Source organism: Ambystoma mexicanum, chromosome 14 (genome assembly GCF_040938575.1).
Source record: "Ambystoma mexicanum isolate Mex_15411 chromosome 14, UKY_AmexF1_1, whole genome shotgun sequence".
NCBI lineage: Eukaryota > Metazoa > Chordata > Amphibia > Caudata > Ambystomatidae > Ambystoma > Ambystoma mexicanum.
The window spans coordinates 131,020,616-131,044,260 of NC_090940.1; the positions used below are offsets into that span (position 1 = coordinate 131,020,616).

General features: G+C 48.4%; 1 protein-coding gene across 1 annotated transcript in view; it reads right to left on the minus strand.

Annotated features, from left to right (window-relative positions):
* The window catches only part of ATP6V1D (ATPase H+ transporting V1 subunit D), a 238,305-nt gene that overhangs the window by 108,238 nt on the left and 106,422 nt on the right, over window positions 1-23,645 (minus strand). The window contains exon 4 of the mRNA XM_069638720.1: window positions 10,754-10,821. Within this exon, the coding sequence (XP_069494821.1) occupies window positions 10,754-10,821 (68 nt within the window). The remainder of the gene's footprint in view (window positions 1-10,753; window positions 10,822-23,645) is intronic.

A 23,645-nucleotide genomic window follows, 5' to 3' on the forward strand; every position in this document is an offset into this window, starting at 1 on the left:
CCCTGTTCTCCACTGTACCCCAGAAATGCGACTACTTCCCAGGGAAGTAGTCCAAGCAGGGGGTGCCTTCCATGCCCTACTACCAGCAAGTGGCCCGAGGCTCTACAAGCTACCGGTCATATGGCTGAGGGGTCCAAGGATCCTCCTGGTCCTGCAGCAGAGGGGCCTCAAGGCTCTAGTACCAGGGATCTCCCTGAGGGGCTTAGCTCCGATACCAGGTGCAAACCTCAGGAGGCGCCTAAACACAGTAACATGCACACTACCAGTGACATGTCCGAGGGCACTCCGCCTCCCAGGGCCTTGCCTGAGGTGCAGGGAAGGTCTGATCCTTCGCAGTCAAGCAAGCAGGCAGAGACTGGTCCCAGTACGACTGTCGTCATGCAGCAAGCACGTGCCGCAGTACCAGACAAGATGGCCTACCGTCCAGACAAAATGGCGGCACATCCCGAACCTCACCATTTCAGTGCGCAGGGATCGGAATGCGAGCCAAGGTGGGATTGGTCACTGCCAGTCACCTGGTGCACCTCATATCAAACTACATCCACGCAAGGGAGATGCACAGAACCTGGCTACCTGATTCAAGGTGTGCACAGAGCACAGCAACAAGTACAGGCCCAAGGGCCCACTCTCATGCAGGAACGCACCTCACAAGTGTGTGAGGACAGGTTCTTCGAGAAATTCCTCACCTCAAATGGGAACCATACTCAGAGGGGTCATCCAAGACATGCTCCCTGCAGAACCCATGCAACCTCCTGCCTTGGTTCATACACCAGTACCAATGCAGGCCAAGATTCCTGCGCTATCCCAGGTGCCAATTTCTGCGGCAGCCCCCAGCCCTGGCGCACCTTCCAGCGCAGCCGCCGGCACAGCCCATCAGCACGTCACAACTGCCCGCAGCAACCCCCCGCAGCAGGCCGGGACCAGCAGGACACAGCAGGGGACACAGACGAAGAGGATCAAGACACCTCTTGCTCAGCTAAGGCCTTTCATGAAAGGCTGGCGGGAGTGGCGGAGTACATGGTGATCCCACAGCCGCAGGTTGAGCAACCAGAGGCAGGGGTCTTGGTAGAGGTGCTTACCGTTTGGTCAACCGCTAAAACGTGTATCTCGTTGTGTCTAGTCCCTGGCAAAGAAGGGCTGAATAAAGCCACACTCTACGCAGCCTACAAACAAGCGCCTAGATGTCAAATATCGGCAGGCGGAGGGGACTGCCACGGTCTGTCGGTGCACCCACAGCCTCACTCTTCGGTTATTGCCCGGCTTCGATGTATGCAAAGCCCCAAGCCTCCATGTCTACACCTACCTCAGCCCTCCTAGGCAAGGAAGAAAAACTCCTAGAGGCCTAGGTGAGGAAGATATATTCGAATGCTACTCTTCACCTGCAGCAGGCTAATGCGGACGCCATGCTAGCTGCCGTGAACCAAAAACTATGGAGGGAGATAGCAGAATTCCTTCTTGAGCTTGCAGCACTCTGTCAGGCGAGATTCAAGGCAGGTCTGGCAGAGGCAAAGATAGTGGCCCAGGACATCATGGAGTCGACAGTGGCACATATTGACACCACAGGCAGGGCTTTATGTGTGGCCACTGATATGAGGACTACATGGCTTAAGGCAACCAAGTTTAACCCCGATGTGCAGGAACGCATTCTCGACCTGCCATTCGAGCGAGGTGACTTGTTCCATTAATCTACAGACTAGGAGCTTGACAATAAGAAAAACAGCTTGGCAATATTAACTAAGCATGCGTCCAAGCGCTTTAGCCAGAGTCACCTGTGCTCTGACAGAGGTCGTTCCTTTGGTGGTTTGAGGGGCTTCCAGGAATGCTGTAGTAGGCAGTCGGACAGGTCACCCAGCCAGCACAGACAGAAGCAGCACAAATCATCACACAATTGGTTCTTCCAGTCCCCCTCCCAGGCACCAGCCTCAGAATGGAAGACACCGTGACAGTGCCATCCGGATTCACAGTTCTCCAGTGGGGGTGGGAGGGCAGACTTCCCCTTCATTTTCAGTCCTGGCAGGCAAGGTTTGCAGACCCATGGATTCTCAGTTGTTTCCTAGGGCTTCCGCCTACCTATACCTCCATCTTCTCTTTCCACTCTCCACCCCTCGCTCCCACAGATTGGGATGGCAACTCTTCTGGCGGGGATCCGCTCGCTCATAGCAAGCCAGGTAGTGGAGCAGGTCCCAACCTCACAGCGATGCATGGGTTTCTACTCTCGCATCTTTGCCATACAGAAAAAAGAACCAGGCTGGCCTGAGAGTTGTCCTGGCCCTTTCAACATTGAACCTTTCCCTACCCCTTCAAAAGTTCAAGATGGTTATGCCAGCGCTGACAGCGGAGACACTATGTGGGGGAGACTGGATGTGCTCCCCTGGATCTGAAGGATGCTTACCTGCATGTCCAGATTTGGAAGCCCCATCGTTCCTTCCTACGTTTCAGGATCATGGGCTTTCATTTCCAATACAAGGTCCTCCACTTTGGCCTCAATTTGGCCCAGAGGGTCTTTACAAGGTTAATGAATGCGGTGGCAGCCCTGCTCAGAGCGGATGTCCACCACCTTTATCCATACCTCGACAACTGGCTTGTACGAGCAGAGTCACCCAAAGGAGTCCTGCGCACAGCAGCCACCCTTATGCACATGCTGTACGAATTGGGGTTCTCCATCAACCTCAAGAAATCAGTTACTTCCCTTAACATTCTTGGGCTAATTTGGGATACGAGGGTGGAGAGGATCTTCCCCTCGGAAGACAAGATCACAGCAATCAAGAAGGCTACGGGGCATTTCCTCAGCAGATCAGTAACTTCGGCATGGTGGTACCAACACTAGCTGAGAATGACGGCTTGTCTCCTGGGGTGCCACACACAAGGCTCAAAATGAGGAGGCTGCAGCTACATTTCTCAGCCTCTTGGAATCCAAAAACAGGCTCCCAAGCGGCTCTGGTCAGCATACCACAGTACCTTCACCAGGACCTCATGGTGGAGGGTGGAGGACGGAGGCCAACCCGTTGTTGGGCAGTCCATTCACACAGCCAACACCTGAGTTTACCATTACCACAGACTCGGCCCTGAAGGGATGGGGGTTACCCTGAACAACCACAGTGTTCATGGAATCTGGTCAAAGCAGGAACAGCTAGCTAGCATCAACTTGCTCAAGAGGATGTTCATCTGGCTTGCTCTCAAAGCGTTCCTCCCCATTGTCAGCAAAAAGGCGGTCTGCATTCAGACAGACAGCTCCACATACGTGTATTACATCAACAAGCAGGCGGGGGTACCAGATATCCTCCCCTCTGCCGGCTGTCCATCGACATATGGGAGGGGGCGCTGTCGAACAACATTTACCGATAAGCAGCCATCTCCCGGGGGAGTCCAGCCTGGAGGCGGACATACTCAGCAGGCTGGCGGTCAACAACTACGAGTGGCAGTTGAACAAGGGGGTCCTGAGAGAAATCATCAGGTGGGGCCATCCTCAAGTAGACCTATTCGCCACCCTGAGCAGCAGGAGATGCCAGCAGTTTGCATCCTTGATGGACAAGGCAGAGGCTCTCTAGGGGACAGTTGCAGATTCAGTGGAACAACATGGGGGCATATGCTTTTCCCCCACCCAGTTGATCCACAGGGTCATCTGCAAGGTCAAGGAATCGCAGAGGCTTCGTCGCATCTTGATCACGCCGCTGTGGCCTGGCCAGACCTTCGTACTGAGAACTCCTCCAACTGTCTGATCAACCTCCAGTCCCCCTTCCAGTGGGACCAGTGGGACCAGCCCCCCTACTATCCCAGCAGGGAGGTACAGTGGTTCACCCTGCTCAGCAGAGTTTAGCCCTAGCAGCCTGGTGCCTGAACATGTCACCCTAAAACATCTGCACTTGTTACAGGACAACTTGGCTATCATTCAAGCGGCAAGAACCAGCTCCACCAGGAGTCAATACAGAAGCAAATGGACCAGGTTCTGTCACTGGGCCAAGGCAAACAAGATAGATCCTCTGGCATGCACATTAGACCATGTGCTGTCTTTCTCAGCGCATCTGGCACATTCAGGTGTGCAGGTAGACACCCGTCTACTTATCTGGCGGCTATAAGGGCTTACAAAAACTCTGGAGAGAACCTCTTCTCCTCCAATCCGGTGGTCAAGAAGCACTTGGCGGGTCTGACCAGAACCTTAACGTAGTGCTGGGCGCCCTGGCCCACAAGCCTTTTGAGCCCATGGCATCAGCGGATATCAGGCTGGTTACTATAAAGACTGCTCTTCTGGTTGGCCTTACCTCAGCACGCAGGATCAGTGAGATACAGGTGCTAGTGGCATCAGAACCAAATAACACATTTCACTGGGACAAGATGGTGCTAAGGACACACCCTTTATTGCTCCCAAAGGTTGTGTAATCTTTTCACCTCAATGACGAGATGTTCTTGGGATTTGGAAAGAATGTTGGAAGTAATGAGGCAGAGAAGGTTTTGCACTGTCTGGATGTCAGACGTGCGCTGCGATTTTACCTAGACAGACTAAGAGCTTCCACAAATCGGATGCCTTGATAGTCACGTTCAGTGGGTCAAAACCAGGTGGCCAAGCATCCAAGGCGTCAATGGCGAGGTGGATGTGTTGGCCATCAAGGAAGCGTATGAGCGGAAACATGTCTTTGCCAGCAAACATGCACGCCCACACTGTCGGGGACAAGGCCAGGGCGGTGGTCTTCCAAAGACAGGTTCCATGGCAGACAATCAGCAAGGCGGCTACTTGGGCTTCTCCATCAGCCTTCTGTAAGCACTACTGCTTGGACGCCAGCACCAGATCAGATCAGATGCAGCATTTGGCCAGGACGTTTTGAAAAACGTGTTCTCCTAGAGGGACAACTCTCCTCCCCAGAGCTTCATTCAGTTGTAATCACCCATACAGTATGGAGGAAAGGGGGGCGGGACATAGGAGTAATATATGTTACTCACTGTAGTGACTCACATACTCCTAGTCCATTGTCCCCCTTCCTCCATACACCCCACCATCCTCCCCCGTAGTAAACCTGTGTCATTAGGCAATGGTAATATAGCTGACGCACCAAAGGGGACTGAGGAGTGGCACCAGTGGGCGGAATCAAGTGGGCGCATGCTCCCGGAGCTGATCCATCGTGCGCATCTACATTTAAAGGGGAAGACAATTTTTCTGGTGAAAAAGGTTGTTTCCCATCCCTAGCGAGGGACGCCCATACAGTATGGAGGAAATTGGACTATGGACTAGGAGTACATTATTCACTGCGGTGAGTAACATATCATTTACCTCAGATTGTGGTTGTGATGAGGAGAATCAGTCTCATTTTAGGGGTACCTTAACTTAACCTCTTATCTTTCTCAGGGTGATCGAATGAGTACCATTGAGTTGGGTGATCAAAAATGATGAGATTTCATGAAATCTAGGTACCTCTGAAAGGTCTGTAGAGCTGGTGGCGAGAGTCTTTAAGAGTGTTTGATGTTATAAAAAAAACAATAGTGTAATAGAATATTAAAGATCTCAATGAATACCGTGGAAAATATTTCTTTTTAAAGTTATGCTGATTTATACCACACGCTGCTGCCATTTGCATGGTCTCCAGGTGCTCAAATGTTCAGGCTTTTCTCCATCGCATCAAGTTCACAAGAGCGTTGGTTCAAGCACATGGTTTATTTTCTTTCTTCAACTTAATCTTTAATTCCTACCATCATTGTTTGCTGTTTGGGGACTATTTATACGGCTGATGGTTTCTGTTAAATGTTTTTCAAAAAAGTCATTTTCAAATATATCATCAGCACTGGAGCCACTTGGAAGCTTGCATCGATTCCTTTTCCAGTTCAATTAGCCCTTTGTTCAAATACTGGACAATCCTTTCACAGAGTTCTTGCTTCTCTCTGCTAAATATAAGCATTACACCATGCACTGTTATTTTGTAAGATAGAAATGGACCTTTGTGGACTTGCTACAAGCGTTAGAAATAAATGAGTTCAGTTGGAATGGATTATGTTACATTGGCGAGACTTCAGAGACGAAGTCCAGGTAAAAGGCTGGCAGTACTGAGGCAAACTGAGTTGTGCGTCAGGTGATGCTCACCGTGACAGAGGAGCACTTCAGTTTCTCCCGCGCCTCCCACCTGCAAGTGAGAAAGTCACTACCACTGACCCAAGCAATGCCCAAAAATGGAGAGTTTGGGACAGTCGAGCACATCCGAGTGCCAGAAGGGCTCGCGGGAGGAAGTCACGTGCCAGGCATGCCCTACTCAGCATTTTATCTTCCCAAGGGAACTCGTACAAAGGGGATGAGTAACTTGAAATTGGGAAACGTCATTAAAGGCTGGCAGGTCTGGAGAAGAGTCCTTAATAGCCAGTGGGCCTCACTAAAACCAGTATTTTGACAGACATGACTGACCCGAACGGGAGAAATATTAAAGGGGGCAATATTATTACAGACCAGTAGCAATGAAACGCCATCAGGGCCAGGTTTGTCTGTCAAGTGTCAGGTGTGCCTGACACAGGTGTTGATCCTTCACAGGGTGACAACAGCAATACCAGTGGGGTGAATAGTGTTAAACAGGGAGACTGAAGGTAGATCTGAAGAGCCAGTAAAGCTGTATACAGTCCTTGCATAGGACTGGTGTGCGTGACTCCACCTTCCTTCGGCCTTTAGTGCAGAAGAGTGAAAAAAAGTTGCAAATGCACCATGCAACAACCGTAGTAGTGGTAATGGGACTTTGCTGTAGAAGTAATGTTGCAGCTACAGAATTTGAAGGAGTTCCTTTTTTTATATTTTCATTCAAAGTGGTTGCCATTGCTTTTCAAGGAGTGCAAATGAAAATTCAGTATATGCCACTTAAGAACTGTTCAAATTCAGACTAGTCAGTAGAGCTTATTTTGCCGCAAACCTTATTCACCGCTTGCTGCTGACGTTCTGAGTGATGGAAGACAAGATGGGACTGCCATGCATCACCGCTACCTACCATGAAAAGGGAGTCTTTTGCGACAACAATGCTGCATGCAGGGTTTTTACAAAATTAAATTATATTTCTACCCCGCAGTGACACACCCAGGAACAGGCAAACAGCCATTATGAAGACAATCCCCAAAGCAAGCTTTCATCAAACAGTACGGGTATAACATTTGTAAAATGTACACACCTCTCATATGCACACATCAAGTAACAGGAGTGCAATGATGCCTCAGAGACACTGAAGAGGAACAAGCAAGGCAGAATGAAAGCCATCTCCACTCACATTTAACAGCACAGTCAACAAGCGCGCTAGCTTCCCTCACAAACACATAAATTGAAGCTATCCCATCACTCAGCACCCAGAAATATGGGAAAGTCTACTCCTGTTTTTTCTGTTGACACATCCTTGAAAATGTCTTCATTAGCCTCAGGTAGGTTTCCACAAGGTGGCTGCTGGGGTGACCGGGTGATGCCCAGACCAGGCGCTGGAAAGCAAGTCTTCCTAGCTCTGGAATCAAGTGGGCGCAGTCCTGATCACCCTTCCTGTGAAAGCCTGGTTCTTGCTCAATGGGAGTACCCAGCTCTGCATCCATCCTTGCATAGGTGCGTAGGGTGGGGCTACGAGCAGGGATCACTGCTGCAAGGGGAGATCGGAAGCATGGCAGTGGTGGGAGGGATGATGGGCTCTATGTCCTTGCATCCGCCTTCCGACCACACCTCCCAAAACAGAGGACTTGGTAGGGGTACTCCTCGGATTTCACCCGAATATCAGTATGTATAATCAAAGCCCGGCTGGCAGCAACGAGTGCGCTTCAACAAACAAAGAAGGGAAAAGGTACCTTTTTTTAGATTGATGAGACGAAGTAGTAGTTCAGTTACACTGCACTTCTGGGGGACTAGAGAGGGGCTGGTGCCACTACAGCAAATCCAACCAACCCTGAAAAACCGAAAATGACCAGTGCAAAGAAGTTCAGGTTAGGTTTTGTGTTGACCCAATCCTAAAGGGCTGCAGGCCTCTAGAGGGTGGGTGGAAAACGTCAATGTGGTTGTAGTATGAGAAAGCAGAGAGTAGGACAACTGTTACAAATGAAAGTATCCAGGAGAGGAGGACCAAGCCTAACGAGGTAATGAGCCACACCAGAGATTCGTGGAGTCCAAATTGTGAAGCCAGACCCCAATGAAAAGTCTCTAAATGAAAACAACTGACAGGAAGGGACCATGAACAGGGCAGCAGACAAATTTAGGAAGTCTATAAGAAGGAGCGTGAAAGGCCAGAAATAGCTACAAATACGACTCAAGTCAAGGCGGGGGCTGCGAGAGACCTTATGCGTCAGAAAGGGGCCTAAAGGGGAAAACAAAACCTGTACATACGAAGGAGGGGCGAATAGGCACAGAAAAGAGAAAAAGGGAGTTGACGGGAGAGAAAAAAATATTGGATGGTAGCCCTGAAGGGTTTGTATGGACTGAGGGAAAGCAGGCCACCGCCCGGACTCATTAGCCCATAGGAGGCACGTTCCACTAAAAATCAAGGGCTCTCTGGAGGACACTGAGCTGAAAATAAGAAGCTCAAGAACCAAAGACAGAAGGGAAAACTCTCTGGCTTGCGGGGAAGGAAATAAAGTAGTAAGCAACTGACCCTGAGAAGGATCAGTTATAACTCTGCAAGGAGGGTAGACTAGGACCCCAATAGGGGAACAGAAGAGCAACCCAAAGAGAAGAGAGCAGGAAAAACCCACCAAAGAAAATAACCGATGACAACACCAGTGCGAAGAGAGCCAGGGCAAATCAAGGAAGAAACCTAAAGTAGGGAGGGAAAGTACAAGTCAAAGAGACCAAAGAACTAGAATAGGCTCCAAAGTAGAGCGGCCAGGAGGGAGAAAAGGGAAAGGAGAACTGGTGGGTTCCCAAAAGTAGTGGGGTGATGGGGCAGAGGGAGAGAGAGAGACTCCCTCAAAGAAGGGAGAAGTAAATTGGAGTCTGGATGGGGAGAAGAGGAACCACAATAGTTTTGAAGTAAGAATCCCAAAGAACCTGCGGGAAGACTGATGTCAATTAAACTTTAACATTGGTTACAATTCACCACCCATTGGAGCTTCTGGAAAGGACATCCCGGTTTCAAGTATGTTTTGGGGATACTCACAGTTGCAAAGGTTTAATTTCTGTAGCCAAGAGTATTGCTCAGATGGAAGTCTGATGTATCTATGGCAGAGGGGGAATCAACTTGTTTGCATTAAGAGAATACATGCATCACAGACCTAACAATATACGTGCAGTGTCTTGTTTCTTTCAGAGAAAGCATTCTATGGTGTAACTGAATCACTGTTCGCTGTACCTACTTTTGAAGCTGAAATCTATGTATTAATTTACCTTCAAGGTCAAAGCTATCATAAGGAGCCGTTTCTTCCAACTCTGCATCTTATGTTGCATCATGCTCTACCTGACCTTCTACACATGGAAACATAGCAGTCACCTCTCTTGTATGATCAAGACTGGATCATGCCAAATGCCCATCTTGGACTACTGTATTATCTTCTCAAGAGACAACAAAGAGCCCCAAATGTGAAAGCCAAATTATTACCCCCCCCCCCCCGACACACACACACAAACAGTACTCCGATCATTGCACTAGTATCCAATCAGAAAGTGGATCCACTTCAAAACGATATGCATCTCTCACTGCTCCCCATTAGGGCCCCCCACACCCAATCTATAGACATACTCACCTCATCCTCTGCCCATGAACAAGAACGCAAAACTACAGAAAGCACAGATTCTTTCTGCCACAGAGCAAACCAGCAATTCTACTCTGATCAGAAGCCATTCAGCCAAAAGGGAACCGAATAACTGCCGCTGAAAACATCCAACAAGCCTCCAGTCTGCTTTATCGGACAGTATCCCACCTTTAAGTTTAGGTCTACCCCTCCCCTCCAACTACTCTTCAGTCATATGTGTACTTCCAACTAACCAACCAGCCTCTAAAACCTCAACCTTCTACCATACTTGAACGTTCCCTAAAGGAGGAAATGACAGGCCTGGTCCACAGCTCTGGAATACGACCAGGATATGACTTATGCTCCTCTCTCCAGCTCTAACCCACTCTCCCTACCCCCAAATTAGCAGACAACTCTACACTAAGCACGCTTTACACTTTTCAGTCTTTGGGGTCTCCCTTTGGGGTCACATACTCCCAAACAACTACACGGAGCCCAGAGAACCATACTGTTACAAGAACCAGATACTTCCGACCTGCAACTGTCACAGGTTTTGCATCCGCCTCTCCAACTAACAAACTGCCTCCCCTCCATCCCGTCTCTTAAAAAGTTATATACAGCGAGGCCAAATCAAATGGCAGAAGGGCACTATACAAGACAAATGTATTAATATCATTCAATATATGTTAAAGAAATACAATGGAGGGAAAAGGGAAACGTGTATGAATAAAATGCCTTTTTCTTTTTTTAAAGAAGACCCAGAAATAACAACAGAAAACACCTCACTTCACACAGGAGACATGTTCATCAAAAAGAGAATCAGAGATTCTGCCCAACAATCAACTTGGATAAACCACGGGCACTTGTCTGTGAGCCAACAAGGTTATTCTACATCAGGCATCCAGGTGGACCAGACTCTTCAATGTAGCGCACTCTACTTATAAAGTCACGGAGAAGCAAAAACTACCCAAACAACCAGGAATTGTAAAAGGCACCCTTTTTTTAACACAAGAGCAGAGAAGATAAAAAGGGGCAGAAATGTCAATTTCTTAAAGCAGCACATTTGAATAAAAAGATACTGTATTAAATGGAAAAACAGTACCTGCCACGTTGTCTTTTTTCGCTCTAACCTTGACTTGGGCTTTGTTGACGTTCTGGATCACTGTGGTGCTATTTGAAGAGAATTGCAGGGTTAAAGAAAATCTCCAATCCCCCCTCCCTCCCCAGCACTCCCACCCACAATCAAAAACATCACAAGCAGTGCAAGCTGGCTAAATTGCCTAAAACTGCAAATTGCCTGGGCAAGCGCTACCAATAAATGTATTCTTATTAACAATAGTAAGTTCAGTGTAGATAGTCCAACCCACAGGGTTATTTTCTACAAACCTGTAAGGCTTGAAAGCACCACTATGACTTCATTTAGACAGATTTAATAAAAATGTAAATGATTGGGGTATCGAGGACAGGAGGGAGGACAGGCCAAGGGTTGATGACACACACGGTCAGAAAGGGAGAGGGAGGATGGGAAGATCCCACTTCAGGGAGAGTGAAACTGGCACCGATGGTAGCAGCTGCAACAATGACACTGAAGGGAAGCCCCCAACTGTGTACACCGCCTGCAGGGACATGCTGAGGACACAGGAACGCCAGCTTCACCCGGCAGTAATAGCTCTGGGAACGAAACTTCCCCTGGGATGACAGTAGGACATTGTTACATAGCCACTGAACAACCCACTGCCATAGGACTCAGGAAATCCGATGACCTGCAGTGCAGAAAACCCCAGAATCGAATAGGACTGACTTGGTTCGTAGTGGCGATGAGTGGAAAACCGCATTCGGCACTCCCTTTGGCCACTACGAATACTGTGTTATGCCCTTTGGATTGGCCAATGCCCCAGCTATTTTGCAACAGTTCATGGATACTCTTATCTCAGACTTCATGTTACACTCAGTTGTCGTATAACTTGACAACATCCTGATTTTCTCCAACAAGCCACAAGAACATTGCATCCACATATCTGAAGTACTATCACGGCTTCTTCAGAAACATCTTTATGCCAAACTGGAAATAAAAATTCCACCAACCTTCGGTAACAGATCTAGGTTTTGTGTGGTCTTTAGAAGGGAGTTCTATGGATCCGGCTATGGTTCAATCCATTCTACACTGGAAAGAACCCAGTTCTGTAAAGGATATACAAAGATTCCTGGGATTTGTAATTGTTTATAAAAAATGTATCCCAAACCTTTCCTTGAAGATCCTACCGCTGACTGCTCTTCTCAAAAAGAGCCATTTTCGTATGGAATGACACAGCTAGGAAGGCTTTTCATGATATCAAAGAACATTTCATGATAGCTCCCATAATATGTCTTCCGAACCAAGATGAACCATTCTTCTTGGAGACAGATGCATCTAATGCTGCTGTTGGAGTGGTTCTCAAACAACTGTGGAACGATAGAAACATAGGCAATTGGATGCTCGCTAAGACGTTGTCCGCTTCCGTTCAGAACTATACAGTCTTGAAAGAGGAGCTCTTGGCTATAAAGAAGGCCTGCACAGAGTGGCGACATCTTCCTCTAGGTTCTAGACATCAGGTACCTGTCAGAACAGGCCATCGCAACTTAAAGGCACTGCAACAGCAAGAATGTCAGAACAGCAGACAAGCTCGCTAGGCTCATTTATTTTCCCAATATGATCTGCGGTTTACATTCCTACCCGGTTTTGAAAACTAATTGGCAGATGCACTATACCGTATGGATTCCAGTGCAGGAGTCTTTCCAACGGGATATGTTAACAGCCTAAAGCTTCATTCCTCTTTTCGGTGATGACATTCCAACAACGGATACGAAGGGCTACCATACTTCAAGAGCCAACCATATCGCTTGTCATCGAGCATTACGGTTTGTCGGAGGGTCAAGGTCTGCTAATCCAGGGCAAGAACCTATAAATAACCACCTCTGCGTTGCAATGTGTGGTGTTACACATGTGCCATGATACCAAGACAGCAGGTCATTGTGGAGTCTGTGTGACTGGGGATCATCAAGAGACAGTTCTGGTGGCCCAATCTTCAAGAAGAAGTCATGAACTATCTACCTGCCTGCATCGTTTATCAACAAGTTAAAACCGCTTGCAGGCTGCCTTTAGGCAAATGAACACTGCGTTCCCTACCTTCACACCCCAGGCAACACATTAGTACCGACTTCATCGACAACCCCTCTCAAACAATCAGACTACAATCATGGGGACTATAGATTTGCTCACTAAGTTGGATCACTTTGTCACGCTCCCTTAAATACCCTCTGCTGAACAGATGGCTGAAGTTTTTCTACAAACCATCTTTTGCCTCAACGGATTGCCAAGCACTGTCCTATCGTATCGAGGACCTCAGTACAACTTCACGTTTTGGAAGTTATTGTGTCAAAGGCTTGGTATTCAGAGGATTCTGACTTCTTGGTACCATCTGCAATCCAACGTTTAGACGGAGAGGCTAAATCAGTCGTTGGAACAGTACCTCAGATGTTTGACCACAGCTTCCTATGGCAATTGGGCCGAATTATTTCCCGAGTTTTTGTATAACAATTCAATTCATACCTCTATTGGAGTCAGCCCTTTCTTATGTACCTATTGGTTTCATCCCACCTGTGTCCCTACCGTTAACTCAGCAGATACTAAAGCCCCCTAGGTAAACCAACTCATTGACAAGATTCAAACAGACCATGCCACAGCCCTACAATCATTGACAGATGCTAGAGATTCCAGCAACAAACAAGCTGATCGAAGACGACTGCAAACACCTGCGTTGGCCATTGGTGATCTTGTTTGGCTTTCATCTCATCTTCCAAGACATTTAGTTCCATCCAAATTGGCCCCACCCTTTTTTGGTCCCTTTACGATCTGTCAACTTGTGGGTCCAGTAGCCTTCAACCTTAAATTGCCTGCATCCTGGTTAGGAATACACCCAGTCTTTCACATTTCTCAGCTGAAGCCGCATGTTCCTGATCCATTTCAAAGAACGGTCCATAGACCTCCAGCTCCGATCAACACCACCTGTGGACCAGTGTACGAAGTCAAGACCATATGCGATTCCAGGTACCATCAGGGTCAATTACAATACTTGGACTGAAAAGGGTACAGCCCTACAGACCGCACCTGGGATCCCGCATCTGCTATGCATGCCCCCAGGCTCCTTCAAAGGTTTCACAGATTACATCTGTGGAAGCTAGTTCCCTTGCCTCCTCAGAAGGGGCATTCTGTCAGGAGCTCTGCCAGCGCTTGGTCTATTTAGCATCAGTGGAGAAGGAGACATCCCCACAGGATCCTGTAACATCCAAGATGGCTGCGACTTGGGCCGATCAGCAGGAACTCCGGCAACGTTTTAGCGCATTTCAAGATGGCGCCCAGGATTATCTGTAACGCTCACCTGGCTCACACGGAGGCGCTGGTCTGGTCTGGGTTGCTGTGGCCTCTTCAAGCATGATGCGCAGAATTCGGACCACCGATTGAACAGGACCCCCAAATCTTGCTTGTCTGGCCCGTAGGAATATCCTTCTGCAGATGAGAAAGGGGATTAACTGTCTGCTGAATAATGTGCTTGCTCCCCCCTTTCCCCCTTCGTTCTCCTCTGACTTCCTCCAAAACCGCCGGTTTAAGCTCACCTTATGGTTTGGAAGGATGAACTCTCCATCCTGCTTCTGGTGCAGGGGCGCGCGTTCGTCCAGTTACTTCACTGGTTTTCAGAATGGCGCTGACAAATCCACTTGACTTTACTGAGCGATACGCCGTAAGTATGAAGATGCAAAAGTTCAAGTGTGAGCCTCCTTTTATGTTGTCTTTTTCTGTCCTTTATTTCAGGTGCAGAACATAGGCGATGCGTTGAGGGGTTAAATTGCCGGGGTAAAATCAGGTGAGTTAGTGTTGAGGGCGACCCCTCTAAATGTCTTTATAATTCCCCAGTAATGTCTTGTCTTTTCCCCATAGGAGCCGGGGTGCGGTACCTGCCAGAGATGTGGCGCCGACCCGAGATCTGGAATGGCTCACCAAGAATAGCCGGTAAGTAATATGGCTGAAAATCCAGCTTTCCTCTTGTGTTCCCTTGCTCACCTTTTGTCTCTTCTTCTCTCCCTTAGGTGCGGTGCAGAGATGTGGCGACCGGCACTGAGAGCCGCAATGGAGCCGGGCGGTGTCTCGGGAACAGGTGAGTGAAGCGCGGCGCTGCAGCGAGCAACGCGGTGCTTTTAAATGGAAGTCTTCCTTCAGGAATGCTGGCGTGAAGATTCCGGATGCAGGTAAGAAGGTTGAAATAGTTCTTGGTTTTCACCTTTCTCTTCTCTTATTCCCTTACAGGTGTTCCAGGTTCGAGGAGGGCGTGGCTGGAGTCCAGGTGCAGGAGCAGACACTGAGCGTCCAGCTGCTGGGATGCAGAACAACGCGAAGCACGTGTGGCTGTCCGGGTGTGGCTTAAATAGCCTTGGAAGAAGTTCCAGGTGAGTATTCTTCCACAGCCCCACCCAAGTGACAAAATAGTTCCTTCAGAAAAATAGTCCCTCCTAAGCCTCATTTGGCTTGGTTCTTCATGCAGCATGGTCTGCATCAGGCGAGTGTGCAGCATGGTCTGCTTCAGGTAAGTGCACCAAACACTTCCCCTTATGAGCCTGGCGCCTATGGCGCCAGGACTGATGTCCAACATGAGCCTGGCGCCAACGGCACCAGGACAGAGTCCAAAGAGCCCCTATAAAGGGCCGCTGGGCTTTTACCCGGGGGCGTGATGCCTGCTCCCGGGGGTGCTGGGCCTGGCCTGGTGCTCCGGGGGTAGGCATCATGACAGCACTCCCCCCCCCCCCTCAAGGCCCCTCCCAAGGCCGTTTCCCCAGGAGGTTTCGGTTTGTTCGGGAAATTCCGATGGAACCTTTTTACTAGCCGAGGTGCATGTATGTGGTCGCTGGGTTCCCAAGATCTTTCCTGAGACCTGTACCCCTTCCAATCAATTAGATAGAAAAGTTTTGATTTTGAGATCTTAGAGTCCAAAATGTTCTTCACCTCGAATTCAGGCTCCCCATCTATCTGGATTGGTTCTGGTGGCTTTATTAATCTGGTTCCTGGTTGCACTGGTTTCAAAAGCGACACATGAAAGACGGGATGAATCCGCATGTTAGCTGGTAGATCTAGCTTGACTGCCACTGAGTTAATTATAGCTTTGATCGAGTAAGGGCCTAAATACCTTGGATTAAAAGTCCGAGGTCCCTTGAGCGATAAGTGTTTGGTAGCCAACCATACTTGATCCCCTATTTGGTATGGAGGCGCCTCCTTGCGATGCAGATCTGCATTCTTTTTGTATTTCCCTTTCGCATGTTGTAAGTGTGCAGTAGCATCCTTGAAGGCTTGAGTAATCGTAGAATGCAAATGGTCCACTGCGGGCATTTCGAGGCTCAAAGGTGAGTCCAGGTCTGAAGTACGAAGGTGATGTCCATATAGGGTAAAAAAGGGGCTCTGACCAGTTCCAGAGTGTATCGAGTTATTGTATGCATATTCAGCCACCCATAAAATGTCCTTCCAATTACCCTCCGATTGGTGCAACAAACATCGTAGATATTGTTAAAGGGTCTGGTTTGTTCTCTCCGTCTGACCATCGGTCTGTGGGTGGTGACTGGTTGAGAGTCTTACGTCGATTTGTGCCAGTTGACAACACTTTTTCCAAAAACGAGAAATGAACTGGCTTCCCCGATCGGAGATTAGTATGGACGGGAATCCATGCAGACGGATGACATTTTCGAGGAATTCCTTGGCAAGAACAAAAGCTGAAGGTAATCCTTTCAACGGAATAAAATGGGCCATCTTGGAAAATAAATCCACCACAACCAGAATAGTATTGTATCCATTACAAAAGGGCAGGTCCGTGATAAAATCTAGTGACAAGGTGTGCCAAGGTGCTGGTGGAATGTCTAAGGGTTGAAGAAGACTGGCGGGTTTTGTTTTTTGACCTTTGTTTTGGGCGCAAACTCCACGGGACATCACGAAAGATTTAATATCCTTTCGCCAGGACGGCCACCAGAATTGTCGTTTAATTTTTTCCTCTGTTTTGGCAATGCCAGGATGTCCTTCCATCAGAGTATCGTGATGACGGGAAATCAGTTCTTGCAATTCCTTTTCTGGCAAAAATAAACGACCTTGGAAGTAAGGTAAGCCATCGTTGATTGAAAAGGCAGACCCCCTTTTGATCCAATCCTGCAAGGCTGAAGAGTCCAGGAATAGTTTTACCCGTACTTGAATGTCTTCAAGGGTTTGTAAAGTGGTTATCCCCAAGATTCTTTGTTAGGGAATTATCGGCACAGGTTCTGAGTTTGTGTCCATTTCTCCCATTCCCATTCTTACAGCCAGGACGGTAGGTAATTACAAAATCGAACTCAGCAAAGAATAAAGCCCATCGGAGCTGTCGTGAAGACTGAGCCTTGGCAGTTTTTAAATATTGTAAATTTCGGTGATCAGTGATCACGGTGATGGTATGCCTGGCGCCAAGAAGATAATGCCGCCAAGCCTTAAAGGCGGACTTAATGGCTAATAATTCCTTATCAGTGATTGCATAATTTATCTCCGGCGGCGAGAACTTTCTGGACCAAAATGCTATGGGGTGCAGTTGGTTGGTTTCGGGGTCTCTCTGAGACAGGACAACTCCCATGGCTAAGCTGGATGCATCAGTTTCAACTATATATGGGAGATCAGGACGCAGAAGTTTCAAAATAGGTGCAGACTTAAATTTAGCTTTTAATTCCTGAAAGGCCTGTTCAGCTTCCTTGGTCCATTCAAAACGTTTATTCTTCCGCAAGAGTGCAATGATGGGTTGCACCACCCGTGAAAATTCTGGGATAAACCTGCGATAAAAATTGGCAAAACCAAGCATGCTTTGGACACCTTTCACCGAACTAGGTGATGGCCATTTGAGGATGGCATCCACTTTCCGTGAGTCCATTCGGACCCCTTTAGGTGTCAGGATGAATCCAAGAAATTCAACCTCGGTGGTATGGAAAACGCATTTTTCCAGCTTTGCAAACAGTTTGTGCTGGCGCAATTTCTCAAGGACAGCCCTGACATGTTTTCTGTGCTCAGATTCCGAAGAGGAGTACACCAGAATGTCATCGATATACACGACAACACAGACGTCGATGAGTTCCCGAAGGACATCGTTCATGAAGAATTGGAAGGCAGCAGGCGCGTTGCACAACCCGAAAGGCATCACCTGGTATTCGAATAGTCCATATTTTGTACGGAAGGCCGTTTTCCATTCGTCGCCTTCTTTAACTCGTACCAGATGATAAGCCCCCCGGAGATCTAACTTGGTGTATATGCAAGCGTCCTTCACCTGGTCAAGGAGTTCAGGGATCAAAGGCAGAGGGTAACGATTTTTAACAGTTATCTGGTTCAATGCGCGGTAAATCGATACAAGTTCTAAGGTCGCCTTCTTTTTTTGGCACGAAGAACAAAGCCGAGGATGCCCGAGACTTTGACGGGCGAATGAAACCATTGGCTAGGTATTGATCTAAATATTGTCTCAAATGCAGATTCTCCGGCTCAGTAAGGGCATAAATCCTGCTACAAAGGGGTTGTGCACCGGGCACCAGATCCATTTGGCAATCGTACGATCTGTGAGGAGGTAACGTGTTGGCCTGTTCCTTTTGGAAGACGTCCTGGAAGTCTTGGTGTTCCGGAGGTAGTTGCATGGAGACAGAGGTTACTGATGCTAGACTGACCTTCAGATTTTCTGGGTAGCAGGTTCGTGCACACTCTGGAAAGGTTATTCTCTTCGCTCGCCAATCAATTCGAGGATTATGTGTCTCTAACCAAGGGATTCCGAGTATAACCTGAAACTGTGGAGCCTTGATTACATCAAACACAACTGCCTCCCGATGGCCGTCCGGACCTACAAGTGTTACCTCAGCTGTGGAATGTGTTACCGGTCCCGAGGCAATTTCGGTTCCATCGACTGTGGTGATAACATCTTTACTGGTTTTAGGACGCAGGGGGAGGTTAATCCTGGAGACCAATTCACGATCCACGTAGTTTCCTATAGCCCCACTATCGATGTATGCCTTTATTGCATGCAACCGCTTAGGCTGTTCCGGATCTACGAGGACCATTGGCACAGTGAAATGCGAGGTCTGAGAGTTCGTTTTCAAGCTCGGCAAGCGGACCCCTACGCTTGTCGGGCGGGGTCGTTTCCCGATACAGAGGTTTCATGGATTTTTTCAGCGGCTCCTACCACCTTCCTGGGTGGCCATGCCGGGCAATCTCCTAGAAAGTGTCCAGAGGATCCACAATAAAGACATAAGTGCATCTGCCGTCTTCTTTCATGTTCCTTTTGCGTTAAAGGTCCTTTAACTCCTCCGATTTGCATTGGCTCTGAGGCTTCAGCCCCCTTGAGGTTAGCGTGGGTCTTGACTAACACCCGGGTCTCAAACTTGGACCGATCTGCTTTTCTGTTTTGCAGTCTGTGATCCAATTGGACCACTAAGTCTATATATTCTGAGCACTCTTGGGGCGGATTTAAAACTTGGGCCAGGACCTCTTTAAGTTCTCCGCGTAGACCTCGATAAGATAACGTGATTCTTTTATCCTCTGGCCACCCAATTTCCACAATTAGTCTATTAAAGGTTGCAATGTAGGAAAGGAGGTCTTGATTGCCCTGTCGCAGAGATAGAAGTTCGTCATCTACAGCCTGCCCCGGGAGTGACGAGCAAATAACCTTTCCATGCTTGCTTGAAATCTTTGAAAATCACAAAGAATCGGGTCATCTTGAGTTACCAGTGGAACTGACCAATCGGCAGCACTGCCGCTGAGATATGACAATACAAAGGCTACCTTGGTCTGGTCATTAGGGAAGGCCCCAGGTCTGCACAGGAAATGCAAACGACACTGATTCATGAATACGGCGAATCGTTTGGGCTCCCCAGCAAAGCGTTCGGGTGGGGCCAGCGGCATGTTTCCAGGTAGATTAATCTGCACCGGGTTACTGGAAAGCACAGGAGCGGGGTTCCCTCCGGAACCGGGTAAAGGAGTTTGTCCAGCTTGACCTTGCAAAAGCTGTCTAGCCAGGTCATCAGCTCTTTCCTTTGTTACAATCACTTCCCTCCTTAGAGCATTAGTCTCTTGACGAGCGGCGTGTACTTCGGCCCGTAATTCCCCCAGTAGTTGGGCCAACTGGTCAGTCTCGGAAGTTTCCATAGCGCCTGGGTGGGAATTTGTAAGAGGGCTTCGCGTTCTGTAACGCTCACCTGGCTCCCACAGAGGCTCTGGTCCGGACTGGGTTGCTGTGGCCTCTTCAAGCGTGATGCGCAGAATTCGGACCACCGATTGAACAGGACCCCCAAATCTTGCTTGTCTGGCCCGTAGGAATATCCTTCTGCAGATGAGAAAGGGGATTAACTGTCTGCTGAATAATGTGCTTGCTCCCCCCCTTTCCCCTTCGTTCTCCTCTGACTTCCTCCAAAACCCCCGGTTTAAGATCACCTTATTGGTTTGGAAGGATGAACTCTCCATCCTCCTTCTGGTGCAGGGGCGCGCCTTCGTCCAGTTACTTCACTGGTTTTCAGAATGGCGCTGGCAAATCCACTTGACTTTACTGAGCGATAGGCTGTAAGTATGAAGATGCAAAAGTTCAAGTGTGAGCCTCCTTTTATGTTGTCTTTTTCTGTCCTTTATTTCAGGTGCAGAACATAGGCGATGCGTTGAGGGGTTAAATTGCCGGGGTAAAATCAGGTGAGTTAGTGATGAGGTCGACCCCTCTAAATGTCTTTATAATTCCCCAGTAATGTCTTTTGTCTTTTCCCCATAGGGGCCGGGGTGTGGTACCTGCCAGAGATGTGGCGCCGACCCGAGATGTGGAATGGCTCACCAAAAAAAGCCGGTAAGTAATATGGCTGAAAATCCGGCTTTCCTCTTGTGTTCCCTTGCTCACCTTTTGTCTCTTCTTCTCTCCCTTAGGTGCGGTGCAGAGATGTGGCGACCGGCTCTGAGAGCCGCGATGGAACCGGGCGGTGTCTCGGGAACAGGTGAGTGAAGCGCGGCGCTGCAGCGAGCAACGCGGTGCTTTTAAATGGAAGTCTTCCTTCAGGAATGCTGGCGTGAAGATTCCGGATGCAGGTAAGAAGGTTGAAATAGTTCTTGGTTTTCACCTTTCTCTTCTCTTATTCCCTTACAGGTGTTCCCGGTTCGAGGCGGGCGTGGCTGGAGTCCAGGTGCAGGAGCAGACACGGTGAGCGTTCAGCTGCTGGGATGCAGAACAACGCGAAGCACGTGTGGCTGTCCGGGTGTGGCTTAAATAGCCTTGGAAGAAGTTCCAGGTGAGTATTCTTCCACAGCCCCACCCAAGTGACAAAATAGTTCCTTCAGAAAAATAGTCCCTCCTAAGCCTCATTTGGCCTGGTTCTTCATGCAGCATGGTCTGCATCAGGTGAGTGTGCAGCGTGGTCTGCTTCAGGTAAGTGCACCAAACACTTCCCCTTATGAGCCTGGCGCCTATGGCGCCAGGACTGATATCCAACATGAGCCTGGCGCCAACGGCACCAGGACAGAGTCCAAAGAGCCCCTATAAAGGGCCGCTGGGCTTTTACCCGGGGGCGTGATGCCTGCTCCCGGGGGTGCTGGGCCTGGCCTGGTGCTCCGGGGGTAGGCATCATGACATTATCGTGGACTTCTTCACAGGACCGAAATATATTGCTACAGAAAGGTGAGCACCTTGCATCGCTTCAAACCTTCGGGCACCAAAGCTGTTGTTTACTCTCTCTTCTTACCCGATTCCTGATTCTTTCTTGCCTTGACTTACTCCGCTTCCCAAGCCACGGCTTTGCGCTGCCGGCACAAACCTGTATTCCCTTCCTTGCTTCTTCCCTTCTCCTTTTTCTCAGCTCTCCTGTTGGGATTTTCATGCTTCATTAAATATTGGCTCCCTCTTTTCCGAGCCCCCTATTTTTGCTTGGCGTTAACTTTAACTTGCTGATTGACCATCATCTCTCCATCCATCCATCCATCCATCCATCTGAAGGCTATTTTCCCGCGGATCCATCTGCTTTATACAAGAGGGATCCTACCTCAATCATCAGCTCTCCATTCTTGTGGACAAGGGTTTTTCCCCCTTTGGGTTTGGCCCACAAAGCACCCCTTGTTGCCCTGTTCCCATAGGGCTCATAGGAGACTTTGTGGGCTTAGTCTATTTGCTACAAACATCAGACAAAACAGTGGAGGAGACATCACTGCTTTTTCAGGTCAGTCCAAAGACACTGAATCCTTATACTTCACCTCTGCATATGGTGTGCTTAGCTCTACCTAGGCCACAGTGGTATATGGGGCAACTCAGTTTAGGGCTATACACTGTGCAAGGTAAATGATAGTGCTCCCGAGACTATTATACCACTTCCAAAACATCCACTACTACATAAAACCACCCTTCTTCAGAACACTGGGCACAATAATCAGAGATTTCCTGTGGGGTGCGGCAAGACACAAACTAGCTATGCAATCACTAACACTACCACAGAGAGGGAGGCATCCAGCTCCCGAACTTTGAGAAATACTATCTAGCTGCACAACTGAGCTTTGTCACTCAATGACTCTCAGACAAGATCACCACAGAAGCTAGACTGCTAGGACAACTAATTGCACCAATGCTAATGAAGGAAATACTATGGGTTCCTCCGAGTTGCTTGAAAAACCCTCCTATGCTGATAACACTCGGAAGACAAGTATGGAACAGAACTAAAACCCTCTTGCGCTTAAAATCCCCATATTCCCTGGAGGTCCCAGTGGCGGCAGACATCTGTAAAACAATAGCTGACATGAAAACAGTGCGGTACTGGGAAAGATGGGGTGTATGCACATGGGGGGGATTTACACGAAGACGGAACGTTCCGAGATCTTAAAACACTAATGGACAAAGAATGTCTGCCCAAAGGCCAATTCCTGTGGTACCAAAAAAATCAGAGAAGCCGCCAAAACGAAATGGGAAACATGGCCGGAGGAACCAGAGGCAAACCCCCTGTTAACACTAATATACGAACTGGGAGATGGCTGGAGACTTGTCTCCAGAATATACAACCAACTCATATACACCCCCAATCCCAAGAGAGAGGGCCTGAAAGCTAAATGGACTGGAGGTGGATATCAAAGAGGAAGAATGGGAAAGAGCGCTAGCATACCCCCACGAGGTCTCCAGGAATGCGAGATTCCAGCTAATACAACTAAACGTCCTTTACCGCACTTATATGACGCCAGACAGGGTAGCTAGCTTCAACAATCAGAAAACCGCCCACTGCCCATGGTGCGACACAGACAAAGCTGGAATTGCTCATATGTTCTGCAAATGCAAGAAAGCGCAAGCACTATGGAGAAAAGTCGAACAAGACTGCAGGAATACAGGTATAGTAAGATACCACTGGAATCCCAAGGAGTGTTTACTGGGAACGTATCCCAGACTAGCAAAGTTCAAACACGTGACTAAACTCATGGACATGGCATGTATACTGGCAAAAAGAACAATAACCATGGCATGGAAAAAAAACAAGTGGACCACAATACAACACATGGTACAGAGAGCTTCAACACTGGGCAAAAGCAGAAACAAGAGTATGGGGTGAGAGTGTATCCAGAATAGAAGACAAGCCCAGCATAACTTTTGAAGCTTGGAAGACGATGATATGGGAGATGTTCCACCCCTCGGACGATAAACCACCCTGAGCAGCGAAGCCCATCACAAGCCGTTAATGCAGAGCCCCTAACAATCAAGAGCCTGGTCCATTCAACCGGGTTCACGCTCGCCCAATTGCCCTCCCCCAGCAAACCCCCATGAACTACACCCAAAAACTTACGCCGGAAAACTGACGGAGACCTTTGTTAAACTGTTAAATTGTTGATCGAGTCTGTTAATGGCCAAAAGAGCAATATTAATGAAGTGAAAAAATGTAAATCCGCCAACAAAGGCGGACTGGGACAGAGATAAGCTATGGACAAATGA